At 40.6% G+C, this 15,314-nt stretch overlaps 1 protein-coding gene across 5 annotated transcripts in view; it reads left to right on the top strand.

The window, feature by feature from the left end:
- Window positions 1–15,314, top strand: part of CSMD3 (CUB and Sushi multiple domains 3) — a 3,270,409-nt gene that overhangs the window by 1,763,259 nt on the left and 1,491,836 nt on the right. For all 5 annotated transcript variants that reach the window (XM_069621531.1, XM_069621530.1, XM_069621528.1 and 2 more), the window contains one exon: window positions 6,164–6,351. In XM_069621531.1, coding sequence (XP_069477632.1) covers window positions 6,164–6,351 — 188 coding nt within the window. The remainder of the gene's footprint in view (window positions 1–6,163; window positions 6,352–15,314) is intronic.

Genomic DNA, 15,314 nt, shown 5'->3' with positions numbered 1-15,314 from the left:
TAAATTATGTACTTTTAAATAAAGTTTAAAAAACAAGCACTGGTAAAGTCAACAGTTTTGGGTTTTGTGTAGACATTGGATAGGAGTTTTCCAGGCAATACTACAATGGCCCCTCCACAGATGACAAAAGCTGGGAATGTTGTGATTACTTAGGCATATGATGGCAGTGCCTAGTACATGCATACATAATTACTATACACAAACCAAAAATGTTACTGTTGCCAATGCATGTTTTGATAGGAATACAGTGCCGGGAACAGATGCAAAAACACACATTTGCATACATATCAAGTGTCTTAAGGCACGCTTTGTTGAGTCATTTTCATTGCACAAGGCACTTGTTTTGAGCTGCAAAAAAGCCATTACCTTTTAGGAGAATGCTTAGTAATATGATCCCGGGAGGGGCAGGAAGTGGGTAGGCATGGCCATGAGTAGTCAAAGGCTGAATAAAAGGTGAAACACAGGCTCTGTGACCCTACTCACACACCATCTCTCTGTTATCTGCACTGCCAATGCCAATAGTTTCGACATTTAGGCAGCACTTACAATGCCACCTAACCATTTGCGGCCCATATCCATCTGCCTCCTCACTTGAGTGGAAGTCCAACTAGTCTGTTGCATGCAAGGGGACTGTGCTGCCTGCCTCTGAGCAGGGGTGGATACCCCTGCTAAGTTTTTCTTTTTTCAATGTGGTGCCCAAATGTGCAGAGCACAATGATAAGAGGCTGGTGGTGTGTAGGAAGGTCAGCCCCAGTGCCTCTCATCATTGTACTACTAGAGTTGGAGGCTCTGAGTAACGGGAGAGAAAATCCCTCCTCTTCAGTCAGCCAGTGCGCTCTGCGTGAGGTGGATGATGGTCATGGATGGTGTTGGCATGCTGAAGGTGCGAGCAGGAGGTAAGTCAAATGTAAATGTTTATGGGTATGTTGTTTAATGTGTTTATATGTATGCATGTGTGAGTGTTTGTTTTTAAATGAGCGTGCCTGCAAGGAGTTGTCTAAGTGCTGTATGCATGAACAGGTGAATGAGTGTACGCTGTGTATATGAACGTGTGTGTGTGTGTATGTGTGTTTTTTTGTGTGTGCGTGTGTCTGCCCTGCTCCACTGATGAGTGCTATTACAAGGCTAGACTGGCATACCTGGGTACAGCAGATCCAGAATTACTTTCTTACTTTGGCATTGTATATTACATAGCTAGACTGACATTATTTGGTGCAGCCAGTTCATCTATATGTTCTTACTGTGGTGTTGTATGTTTTACTGGGAAAGGTTAAAGCAAACATGATGAATACTTTTACATAGCTAGAATGGCATACTTGGATGCAGCCAGTCTAACTATACTTTCTTACTCTGGCATTTTATTTTTTAATGGGAATCAAAGGTAAAGCAAACATGGTGGGTGCTCTCACATAGCAAGATTAGCCTTCATTGGTGCAGCCAGTTTGAATATACTATTTTTGGTACATGGCTACTGTGCATCAAGGGTAAAGTAAACAAGGGTTATTACATGGCTAAACTGACCTCCATTGATGGCACTGGTTTGGCCATATATGATTAGTGTAGCATTGCATTTTGTAGGCATCAAGGGTAAATCAAATATCATTAAGTGCTATTGCATGGCTACACTGGCATACATTAGTGCAGCTAGTCTGGACATATTTTCTCATGGCGGCATGGCATTTTTGGCTGGCATATCCAACAGAAATAATTGGTAATAATGGCATGTATTGGTGCAGTCTGCATGCATACGCATGGGCACAACCAGCATGAAAATGTTTTGCATAGTGCTGTATTTGAGAGGCAAAAGCATCATGAGAATGTGTTGGAAAAAGCTCCTGTGCACTGTTGACAGCATCAATTGCATTTTTTTCATGTGCTATTATACAAAACCAGTTGCACACTGTGTGGCTTTTACCCTATTTTCCATAAATAGTGAGCTAGAAAATACACCATTTTATCACATTATTTAAAAAAAAATCTCAGAAGTGAGCACCTGCTCCCCCAATGGCCCTTGGATGTAGCCCCATCACTACACTCAATAGCTCTCACATATTCCAGACAAACATTTAAAACATGGTAATCTCACAGCTCACTCATTTGGTTATGTGACTTCTCAAGATGGATCAGAACATATGAGTAAGACAAACACTTTTTGAGCTCTGATCAGTGTCATATCTCTGTGAAGTCATTTCATTTGATGTCATCATTCTGCTACTTACTATTTTTGAAACTTGAAAAATCCTACCTCTTTTTGGTGACTGAATGTTGGCAAGTATGGGAAAAGTGTGGGGGAAAGAGGGAGGGGCAGTGCAGTACATAGGAAACAGTAAAATAAATAAGACAATAATAAATAGCGTGCGGCCAGCAAGTGGCATGTGCAAGGGTAAGTGCAGATATCCGGTATCAAGTGCTAGAAGTGCCAGGTATTGGTTGAACAGCCAGAGAGAGAGGTTAGACCCCTGGGGAACACTACAGGCAGATATAGAGATATATTAGAGAAAGGACCCAAGTTGGACCTGGGAGGGTCAATCAGAGAGGAATGAAGTCAGCCACTTCAGGGCCTGATCGGTGATACCCAGGTTATCACAGAGACGGTTGAGCAGGATGACATGGATGACCGTGTCAAAGGCAGAAGAGAGATCAAGTATAAATCAATAAAACAAACAAACAAACAAACAAACAAGTGCTGGTAAAAAGTTGTGGGGATACAGAAACAGTCCCTAGTGCAAGAGTTGCTGGTGGGGCAGAATAGGAATGCAACTGGCGGGGAGGGGACCTGGGCCTCAGATCAGAGGGTAGCCAATGTAGTTTCAGTTTTAGCCAGGGGATCAGCAGGGGAGAGGAGGAGAGAAAGCAGAACCAAAGAGGAAGGTCTTGACGTGTTTCTGGAACTGTAGATGGTTCTCCCCAAGTTTCAGAGAGGCAGGGAGGCTGTTCCAGAGGGAGGCCCCAGCAGAAGAAACTGACCCTGAGGGAATTGGAGGCGGATGAGCGAAGAGCTAAAGATGGAAGACATTTGGAAAGAGAGAGTTAAAAGTATTGAGGCCCCGAAAGGCCTTGGACATTTCAGAGGGTTTTGAACTTAATCCTCGCTGCCACTGGGAGCCAGTGCAGAGATTTCCATCCTAGAGAGATACAATCCCTGGGTTTGAGGCCAAGGACAAGTCTTGCAGTCCTGTTCTGGATGAGTTGCAAAGGGCAGAGAGTAAAGGCAGGCAGTTTTAGAAAGAGTCTGTTGAAGTAGTCCATCCTAGAGAGAACCAGAGCTATAGAGACAGTGAGCTTCTGGGGGAAGGAGAGTAAAGGAGGATTACCTCTGAGGAGGTGCAGCTGGTAGTGTGACTTCTTAGAGACGTCAGAGATGTGTGGAGAGAAGGAAAGTGTGGAGTCGAAGATGACCCTGAGGTTTTTAGCCTCACAGGTGGGAGCAGGAAGAGGGCCAAGAAAGGCCCCCCAGAGAGCGAAAGGAAAGGATGGAGCAGGAGTGCCAATCAGGAGAATCTCTGTCTTATTGGCATTAAGGCAGAGATCATTGGCGGCACACCACTCCTGGATAGCAGACAGTCAGAGATGAGAGAAGGAGAAGAGGTGGCGGAAGGGAGCCTGAAAATTAGTTGAGTGTCATCCTCATTGCACTGAAAGCTGGGACAGAGAGCGGCAATGCGGTGGGCAAGAAGTGCCATGTATTGGTTGAACAGCCAGGGAGAGAGGTTAGACTTCTGGGGAACACCACAGGTAGAGATAGAGGAGAGGAAGGACCCAAGTTGGACTTGGGTGGGAGGATCGGAGAGGAAAGAAGTCAGGCATGCCAGGGCATAATCGGTGATACCCAGGTTATCACGGAGACAGTTGAGCAAGATGGCATGGTTGACCGTGTCAAAAGCAGAAGAGAGATCAAGTAAGATGATGACACAGGGGGTGTTGGAATCAAGGTTGGAGAGCAGGTCTTCACAGATGTTCAGAAGAGCAGTTTCCATGCGTCTGGCAGCTCTGAAGCCAGACTTGTGGTCACAGGGACAACCATCAGCCTAAAAGTGAAGATTAAGCTGGGAGATGGGCAGCTTTTTCAGGAGTTTGCCCAGGAAAGGAGTGATGGAGATTGGGCGATAGTTAGCCGAGCAGGAAGGGCTGGCAGGGGTTTTCTTAAGAAGAGGGTGCACAAGGAAGTACTTCATGGGGAAAGGGAAGACTCCAGTGGTGAAGGAGTGGTTGCAGAAGTCAGCTAGAGCAGGTGCCAGGGTGTCAATTTGGTCCTTGATGGTTTTGGAGGAATAGGTGTGACTCTGCTATGACAAGACTTTCACAGATCAGACTTGTCTAGAAACCTTGTCAGGGGAGAACAGGTGAAAGGCAGAGAAGGAGGGAGGAGAGGTGGCTGAAGACGGGCTGGAGGAAGAGGAGGGAGTAGAAGGGGTCATAGGGAGGGGAAGAGAGAGAGGACAGGATGTCTTGTGTTTTAGAGATGAAATGAGAAGCCAGGGCCATGCAGAGGGTCTGGGAGGGCACAGGAGAGGTAGAGACTGCAGCAGGATTGGCCATCTCCTTGCAGATTTTATAGAGTTTGGCTGAGTTGTTAGATGCCGCAGAGACACAGACTGGAATGTGGGCTCTCTTCTTGGTGCAGACAGAGAGCCGGTTAAACAATGTAGCATTTCTGTAATGGAACATGTAAAGCATTATAAGATATTTTCAGTATTTTGGATTTTATTTGAATCCCAAAGTAAGCTGAATACCACCAGTTAAGTACCTTGTAAGTGACTCAGGAGTATTTAATCATCCTGCATCAGAAAAATAGACGGCTGTGGGACTCTTTGTGCACACATACAGATTGTGATTGTGCAGCTATACCCTTGAATGTATGAAATGGACCATGACACTACCAAGAACTGTAGCTGAGCTCAGGAGTACATTCATTTTAGGTTCATGAGATGCACATACCCACACATGGAGTGGATGGTGCAACCTGTGAGCACTGTTCCAGGCGTAGTCTATGGCTTTGCTCCAATAGCCCATTCTGAAAATTATAAATCGTTGGCACCAACGCAGAGGGCCATGTGTCAACATAGCAGTTAACAATGTGTACACTGCTGCTAATGAGGTGATGTCTTGGGGTTGGCACAAAGGGATTAACATATGTTGCCCTAAGTCTCCTCATTGTTTGATAATGTATGTTGCCCTACTGGCGACAGAAGATAAAAACTTGTTAGCATGCAAAGCTGTTTTTAGCATTAACATATTAGTCATTTATATAAACGTATGACATTAATTAAATTGGACCTTGTTATATTTATTTTGGTAATGATAACAATTGCTTAAGTAACTTATTTGCAAAATAACCTCTATTTATGAGATTGGAAGAGCTATTTTACTCCATGGGGTATACAGAACATAATCTGTTGGGTAAATAGGACATATTTACTTCACACAGTGGTTTCTCTGTACCCCAAGCCATATATGCCCAATAGGATTCCGTCTCATAATTAGGTGTTTTTAAAAATACATTGTGTTATTTTAAATACCCCTTGTATTGACCATTACGGCCATGCTCATAATGAATCATGTGTCTGGTCTGATATGTTTGCCATGTTAAATGCTGGCACATGCTCACCTAATCACAGAGGATCCGTGCTCTTTATTTTGCATTGCCCATAAGCTATGTCCATGTTAAACCTGCTCCATTAAAATCAAGTTTGTAATTTAAATGCTTAATTTATGAAGACACATTTATTTAAATACTACAAGAAAATCACATTTAATTGTCTAGGTTAGTACATTTAATTTCCTCACTATTACTCACTATTAAAGTCATATTTTTATTTCATCTCTCAACTTCAAAACATGTATTGCTATTACCACCATGTGCTATTAGACTTATGGACCTTAGGCGTTGTCTTTATCACTTGGGTAAGGACCCTTCCCCAACTTTTGACCCCCCGGCTTTGCCTCAGGTCATTGCTCAGTGTCGGGTCATTATCCTGCTCTAATGTTCCCTCCCTCAGTCTTTAACGCTAGGATATTTAATGCTTCACATGTCCAAGTAATAACATGTCTAAAATATAAATATCATGCAATTGTGGGTTGAGCGAACATTGTGTCATACTTTTCGGGTGCCTTTGCTTGTCTTTTCTGAAAAAAAAATAAGCATCCCTCTTATGTGCATTAGATTTCAGACTGAACTGAATTATGATGTTTTGGAAGTCCATGATGGGCCGAACCTTCTTTCGCCTCTGCTGGGATCTTACAATGGAACCCAGGTCCCCCAGTTCCTCTTCAGCAGCATCAACTACCTGTATCTCCTCTTCACCACTGACAACAGCCGCTCCAATGGGGGCTTCAAGATTCATTATGAGAGTGAGTAGTGGGGCTTGTTTCTCAGCACTCTTTCTTAATGTTTGTCCATGAGCATGCTTAGTTGTTTGATATGTTGTGATCTTTACCCTTATTAATACAATAACGTTGCAGCATTCACTCATTCATGCTATTGTATAACCCTATGTAGGACTTTCACCATTGTAAACATAGACCAAAGCCTTCACAAGCTGTAATGACCAGTATGGGTTGTTATGGTGCATTCTCTCCAGACCAGTGCAAGTCCTGAAAAAGTGAATGCATAATTCGTGTGCTGTCATTTGAGTTGCTGAATCTCTTTTTAGGCCTACGGTTGTTCCTTTTAATATACAATGTTCATAATATGAGTCATGTAATCAACACGTTTCCATAAAAAAAAAAAACTTTTACTGTTAACACCTGTGCCGTGTTATCACAACATTAAAAATGTTTGAATAATATCGCCAGTTATAAAAATCCAACTTTTTTGTGGGACAGACAAGTAGATGCTTTGCAATATTAATTTGAACCTAAGTAACCCATCTCGTTATGAGCTTGTAATGGCGTATTGTGCAATGGCTTTTGTTCTCAGCCAGTATTATTGGGTACATTTATAGAGAAGATTTTTAAAAAATCTTCATTGAGTAGTAACATTTTCAGATGTTGTTCGAGCTGAGTTCATATTTTTAAATAAATTATGCACGTGTTGGCACTGTAAACAAATGCAACTGTATGCTACTAAAAGTACACAATGCAGCACAGTAGGATGACAGGAGCAAACCACAAAGATTGAAACTTGTGATCCTCTGATTACATACAGATGTCAGAAGCAGGATCATTAACCCAATAAGTTATCTTAGCAGCTACTAATGCTGTGAGTCATTAGCACCTATTCCCACTCTTTATACCACACAATCACCCAGCATATACAGCATATACAGATATACCATTTATGGCACACTGAAGTGCCCTTTTAGCCTATACATATACAGGGCAATGTATTTGGGAGGACTCCATGAGAAGAGTGACAGTGTTTTTTTTTCCCAAATTGTAGCACTTCTAAGACATTTACTTTACTTGAGGAGTCCGTTTTAAACTAAAGTGTATGATGTTGGCTTTACAAATATTTCACAACGTGCCTGTGCTCACTTAGGTATTATTAACACAGAGGTAATGTTCCATGAAGTGCAAACTGCATGCAGGGGACCGTCACAGTTAGCACTTATGTGATCTGGAGTCCTTGGCATGCAATTTTAAAAATGTGCAAGGGGTAGTGTAAAATTGAAGAGAGCAATTCTTAAAAATCCCCTTTACTCTTCAATGTTCTAATCTGTGCATTAAAAAAGTAAATAGCTCCCGCAAATCATTCTTTTCCGATACATCAACCATAGGATTCCTATGTTTTCACCTATTTATTTTTATTTTTATTGTTTAAAGCATGGACCTAGCTCACGAGCATTGGAGTGCTGTACATCATGTGAGTAGCCAGCTTTTGGCTGCTATCATTTAACAGTAGTGCAGTACAGTGAGGTCTGTGCATCGGTATGTGTGTCCATTGGAATTATTCCTTGGTCAGGTGTTGTTGAAAGAACCACGTTTTTTTGAGAGGTTTGCGAAATTGGAGAATTGTGGGGACTTTCTGATCAGACATCAGGATTGAGTTCCAGAGGGCAGGTACATGACAAGAAAATGATTGTTTGTGGGTCCTCTCTTTGCGGATGCGTTGTGATTCAAGTAGGTTGGCCGATTTGCAGCACACAGAGCGTGTGCCGATGAATATGTGGAGTCACCAGGTACACTTTCCGACTCATGACTGCTTTACTCTTGTTTATAAAGAGTGCTTTTGTAGTTTGTATTTCTCTTTGGACAAGCACACACCTCCAATCACCCCAACACTGGGTCTTGGAAGGCATAGGAACCATGGAGGCTGCAATGTGGACATAGCCCCTGTCCAAAGCTTGTGAACTTGTGGAACATGTTTTCTTTTCTTTTCAGTTATATTGCTCTTCCCTCTAAGACATTTAAAAAGGAAAGTTAGAAAGAAAGAGAGAAGAGGAGAAAAAACAATTAAAAAGGAGAAGAAGGGAGATGGAGACAACAAAAGGTAGAAAAAAAGGAGCAAAAACAATGATACAAAAATTGAAGAAACAATCAAATGGAAAAGGGAAATTATGAGATCCTATATGTATCTTGTTTGGATAATACAAACACATAACACGTCCTTACAGTTACATTGTTGTTAATATTTGAAAAATAATTGCACGTGTAGTGCAACATATGCACAGCCAAAATTATGTAGAAGCAAGCACCATATGTGATCCAGAAATGGCTAATCAGTAGACAAAGTATATGTTAGATAATACTGTTTCTGTTTAGATATTGTGATCCAGACCATGGTGTTCCATTGGTTTTGTACATAGCAAAATGTGATCTCACCGGAAAAAGGCTGAAGATGTCAGTGTGCTAATGTGGTGTAATTAGGCATGTTGCTTAAGTAAACTCCTAGTGGTGTTGGGAAGAAAGCAAAATGGTTATTATCAGCTTTTGTCATTAGAAGTGAAAAGAACATTTTGATAGATACTGACCTTTTCACTAAGTGGCCATCACTAATTAAACAACCCCTAATATACAGTCTCACCCCACAATTGTGGGAGAATAAGCAATATTTTTGTGATTAAAACGTGATTTAAAAAAGTCAAAGGTGGTCCCCTTACTTCATGAACGGGATGTCACCACAAAATATCATATATACAGTTCATGATTCTATTTACTTGTTAAACTTAATTGTAATCCTAAATATGACAAGGTCACTTGTAATCAACAATTAATTCTATGATCGTGATGCCGCTCATCAGCCAGTGGTTTAAAGCTCTCTTCAATTACCATTTACACCAAATTGGATTCAGACAAAAAATAACAAATCTGGCACATTTTATTTTCTCCAGTATCAAAAATAAGTATTAGTACCAGAAAAGGGTTACATAGAAACATGACATGTATGACATTTATTAATACATATTTACATAATTTTGCCATCCTGTGTAAATATGGGGCTGTTCATTTCTATAATATTCACATGTGATTTAAATGCAGGCCAACATTTATTGCATCAGAATTATAGTGGTTTGAGTATAAAAATTAGGGAAAATCAATGTATAACACACAGGGTGTCAGTCCGCCCAACCAAGATAGGCAAATGGTTTTTGATTTTCAAATACAAGTATGAGTACGCCCCCCGCCCCCCCCCACTTCAGATTGCGAGTTTGGACCCACTTATGTGGAGCCATTTCCCTACTCTGCAACATCAACAGAGAGAAAAGTGATTTTGGATATCAGGATCATATTCTATGGAAATGGACAATGGATGAAATGGAATTTGGTTGGCTAAACTTACTTTAAAAAAAAATAACTTTTTAATGTCTATGTCTTTCACAAGAGGCAAATTATCAAGAACATTTCCGTTTAGAATTTGAAGCATGGCCACAGATCCGCAGTCTGAGCTAATGGACTATATGTGAATTATGCAGGATCCAATGTAACCATCACTTACTAAATGCTAAACTGTCAGCAGTGAGAAATGTTCACTGTTTTACATAGCAAAAAGAGAGCATATTTGTGTATTTATTTAAATGTTACCCCTCACATGAATTCTGCTACACAGGAGTACAAGGATGAGTAGAGGTAGAATGGCCCACACAGCCCTCACACTTCCACACTTCTACAAACCAAAAACAAATGCAATCATAAAGTTCATACAGATTAAACACAGACAGTTAAGAGATACAGCTTCTTTGCCTTTTGTGCTAATGTGGGCAGAGGAAAGTATATCAATTTAAGAGGGGTGTGAAGGTGAACCAGCAGTGATCCGAATAGCAAAGCATCACAGTCCAAAATAAAGGGAATGTCCAATGAAAGTTCTATAAAATACATACTTTAATCAAACACACCTTCTGCAATAGAGCACATAGAAAATAGTGAACAAACATGCACCCGGATAAAGAACAGAGAAGACGTGACAGACTAAGGAGAGTAGCATAGTTTCAGGGTTTTTATGTAAGTTACAAGCCACAAAATGGATATTTCAATGGTGAAAACAGGTGCAATTGTGAACTAACCTATCTCTATTGACCAAGTGGACTGAGTTGGCAATTTTGGGTCAACAGTACCTGGATTGTGAATTGATGGAGTCACACCCGGTGTCGAATGTAGATGCGAGTGGATCAAGCTCAGTTCAGGCACTTTGGATTCTTTAGGCACAAGCAGCAAGTGGACATCAAGTAGGGGCGAATGCTGTCACTCTGTCTGGTAGAAAGAGACCTCTCAATGATGCAGGTCTGTGAGGTCCTAGGATTGCTTCACAGTTGGGCCAGACTGAGTTGTGCCTTAGGGGTCAATGAGTGAAGATCCAAAACGTCAAATTGGCGACGAAAGTCATCAAAGTGGTGATCCTGGGGAGAGTCTATGAGCAGGTCAATTAGGTAGCCATTCACAGGCTAGCTGGTTTGAGCCATGGTTGTAACCCCAGGTCAGAGTCGGCATGTGACTTACATGTAATTTGGATCAGGTCCCGACATTGTGCAGTCAATTCTGGCCGAGCAGGTGATGGGCTCAGCTGCTACACAATGCAGGGTCAAGGTGGTGTGAAGTGCAAGCAATAGTTTGGATTGTTGGAGAAGCACACAAAGCAGCACCATCACCTTCCCTCCTGTTTCTGGTGTGGTGAACATGGAGCAGATGCTGCTGTGATTTAGAACACAGAGCTTTGAATGGTCTAGTACTCCGGCTGCTGAAAGGCCCACTCCGGGGGTCTTGAGGACAGGATGGATCTGTTCAGGGTCTGATTTGCATATGTTTTTCCCCTTGTGTAATAGTTTGGCAGGGAGAAAAACGGTGGTCTGGAGGGTTGCCCAGAGCTGTGCCTCTAGTTATGATTAATTCAAAAACCTTCCAGCCATCATCTTTTTGTTTTGCTGTGCTCATTTGATGCCTGAGCCCAGAAAAGCCGCCTGCTGTTCAGCTGTCTCTGGTGGAGGGTATTACCTGTCCTCATAACGAGATCCAACAAGAGGCCCATCCTCCAGTTTCCTGACCTACCATTTGGCAGTCTCCACTCAGCAGACTATAATACACATCAACCTCCACAGCAGAGGTGACTCACAGGTGCTCTCAGATGTGCAATATCAATTGGGATGTGGTGGCCATGATAATATGTAGTGCCATGTACACTGCCCTGTGGATCAGTCTATAGATGTAGCAGGGCACAAGAACACAATGTTTTGGCATAGAATTGACACAAAGGGGACCCTGGTTAGCATGTTATCATTTTGGAGATATAATTAACTGCATCAGCTTATGTATCAAGAACACATTTCTTTTTTTTTAAACAGACATTTGTACTCTTGCCAGTTGGCAATTCCTCACACTCTCAGAATTAAATATAATGAAAGCAGGATATAATTCACATGTGTAAACTACAATATTCTATTTTCATTCTGTTAAAAAATATGTTCAGCCCCTGCGCTCTGTGCCCAGAAAATGCAATGTTTTGTGCAAGAAGTTCAATTTTACTTGGCCTTAAATACATTGAAAAATCAGGGCATTGTTCCAATATAATTTTAAGTTATTCTATTTGGAAGGAGGGCCCGATAGTGAATCCACCACCCAATTCCCTCATATTCCGGGACTTAATAGGGCAATGATTCTGGGGGACTTACCTAATTACATTAGGGGGACATTTTGCAATCACTTCGAATACGTATTTATGGTGCCAGACCTTCTGACCTTTTTCAGGAAAGCAGGTCAGCCTTAGACTAAGTTGGCCCAGATTCCCACATGAACATGGCCCAATTTCCTAGATGGTATCCCAATTTGGCTCTTGTCCAGTGGGGACAGGTTCTTCTTTCCTGAAGCTATTAATTCAAGAGTTTGCACACTATTCCCTTTGTGTTCCTGCTTTTATCATCAGTCATTTTCCCATCCTTGCCACTTAAAACATCACAAGGTTTGATTGCTCAAATATTTCCATTGCCATGCCTGATTGTCAAACCCTCCTATATTAAAAACTCCCATTCTTCACAGTTTGTTCATGTTTCGTAATATGAAAAAGGTGAGGACTGTTTTTCTCAGAGAAGCATTGGATTCTAAATCATTGTTTCTTTCATATTTTTCTTAGCAAGATGACACATTGATACAACTCTGATTTCAGTAATCCACAAGACGGCACACACACACATCTGGATAAGTAGCTATCTGTGTGGCATTATTTCTTTCATGGAGATATACATATTAATGATTGTATTCATATTTAAGTAGTCTACAAATATTGTGTTTGGATTCAATTAATGACAGCTGTCCCACAGTCACAACATTTTCTGTTTGATTGTAACTGACATGTTACAATATATATATAAAATCACAGGCACTTTCATGTGAATACGATAATCATACATAGCCCAAGAAAATAACTCCATTAAAATATTCTTGGGTCAGCAGACACAGTTAATAATTAATACACCAATCTGTGTTCAAACTTTGTCCAACATGTTTCTATCCCACCGTTACGACCAAAAACATGGCATTCTTTAGGGGCTGAGATGTAAAGAACGTATGTGTTCCTTAAGACTCAAAAGAAGTGCCTCAAGCTTCATAACTAAAAATAAAACATGTCTTACTTCAATTGCTACAAGGGACTTCAGAAAGATTCACCTAAAATTTGGAGCTTACCACATTCTAGAAAATAAATGTGCAAATACCTGATAACTAATCCATGGTACCTTTTCAGGCAAAATATTTCACAACAGTCTATACTTCAAATGTGAATTTCTTCAAAAATAACATCAACTTGGCTATTCTGCAACCCAAAGTAATACAGGGCACATTTTAAAATATTATTTGTTTGAAAATTGATTGAATAATTAGCACCTCTTTCAGCATCAAAGAGCAAATGGAAACAAGGATTACTACCTCTTGGTCTTATTGTCAGCAGTATTATTCTAATGGTAGACAAAGGGGGGACTTATCCTTGTAAATAATCCACAGTACCTTTTCAGGTGAAACTAAGATGTCACCATTGTCTTCTTCACTACAAATGCGGTTCTCTTCAAAAATGCCATCAACTCGGCCATTCTGCAACTTCTAAGACATTTACTTTACTTGAGGGGTCCGTTTTAAACTAAAGTGTATGATGTTGGCTTTACAAATATTTCACAACGTGCCTGTGCTCACTTAGGTATTATTAACACAGAGGTAATGTTCCATGAAGTGCAAACTGCATGCAGGGGACCGTCACAGTTAGCACTTATGTGATCTGGAGTCCTTGGCATGCAATTTTAAAAATGTGCAAGGGGTAGTGTAAAATTGAAGAGAGCAATTCTTAAAAATCCCCTTTACTCTTCAATGTTCTAATCTGTGCATTAAAAAAGTAAATAGCTCCCGCAAATCATTCTTTTCCGAAAGCATCAACCATAGGATTCCTATGTTTTCACCTATTTATTTTTATTTTTATTGTTTAAAGCATGGACCTAGCTCACGAGCATTGGAGTGCTGTACATCATGTGAGTAGCCAGCTTTTGGCTGCTATCATTTAACAGTAGTGCAGTACAGTGAGGTCTGTGCATCGGTATGTGTGTCCATTGGAATTATTCCTTGGTCAGGTGTTGTTGAAAGAACCACGTTTTTTTGAGAGGTTTGCGAAATTGGAGAATTGTGGGGACTTTCTGATCAGACATCAGGATTGAGTTCCAGAGGGCAGGTACATGGCAAGAAAATGATTGTTTGTGGGTCCTCTCTTTGCGGATGCGTTGTGATTCAAGTAGGTTGGCCGATTTGCAGCACACAGAGCGTGTGCCGATGAATATGTGGAGTCACCAGGTACACTTTCCGACTCATGACTGCTTTACTCTTGTTTATAAAGAATGCTTTTGTAGTTTGTATTTCTCTTTGGACAAGCACACACCTCCAATCACCCCAACACTGGGTCTTGGAAGGCATAGGAACCATGGAGGCTGCAATGTGGACATAGCCCCTGTCCAAAGCTTGTGAACTTGTGGAACATGTTTTCTTTTCTTTTCAGTTATATTGATCTTCCATCTAAGACATGTAAAAAGGAAAGTTAGAAAGAAAGAGAGAAGAGGAGAAAAAACAATTAAAAAGGAGAAGAAGGGAGATGGAGACAACAAAAGGTAGAAAAAAAGGAGCAAAAACAATGATACAAAAATTGAAGAAACAATCAAATGGAAAAGGGAAATTATGAGATCCTATATGTATCTTGTTTGGATAATACAAACACATAACACGTCCTTACAGTTACATTGTTGTTAATATTTGAAAAATAATTGCACGTGTAGTGCAACATTTGCACAGCCAAAATTATGTAGAAGCAAGCACCATATGTGATCCAGAAATGGCTAATCAGTAGACAAAGTATATGTTAGATAATACTGTTTCTGTTTAGATATTGTGATCCAGACCATGGTGTTCCATTGGTTTTGTACATAGCAAAATGTGATCTCACCGGAAAAAGGCTGAAGATGTCAGTGTGCTAATGTGGTGTAATTAGGCATGTTGCTTAAGTAAACTCCTAGTGGTGTTGGGAAGAAAGCAAAATGGTTATTATCAGCTTTTGTCATTAGAAGTGAAAAGAACATTTTGATAGATACTGACCTTTTCACTAAGTGGCCATCACTAATTAAACAACCCCTAATATACAGTCTCACCCCACAATTGTGGGAGAATAAGCAATATTTTTGTGATTAAAACGTGATTTAAAAAAGTCAAAGGTGGTCCCCTTACTTCATGAACGGGATGTCACCACAAAATATCATATATACAGTTCATGATTCTATTTACTTGTTAAACTTAATTGTAATCCTAAATATGACAAGGTCACTTGTAATCAACAATTAATTCTATGATCGTGATGCCGCTCATCAGCCAGTGGTTTAAAGCTCTCTTCAATTACCATTTACACCAAATTGGATTCAGACAAA

This window comes from Ambystoma mexicanum, chromosome 5q (genome assembly GCF_040938575.1).
Source record: "Ambystoma mexicanum isolate Mex_15411 chromosome 5q, UKY_AmexF1_1, whole genome shotgun sequence".
In the NCBI taxonomy this organism is placed as follows: Eukaryota; Metazoa; Chordata; class Amphibia; order Caudata; family Ambystomatidae; genus Ambystoma; species Ambystoma mexicanum.
Note: the sequence above shows the minus strand (reverse complement) of the source record. Positions and strands in the feature narration are given on the sequence as shown.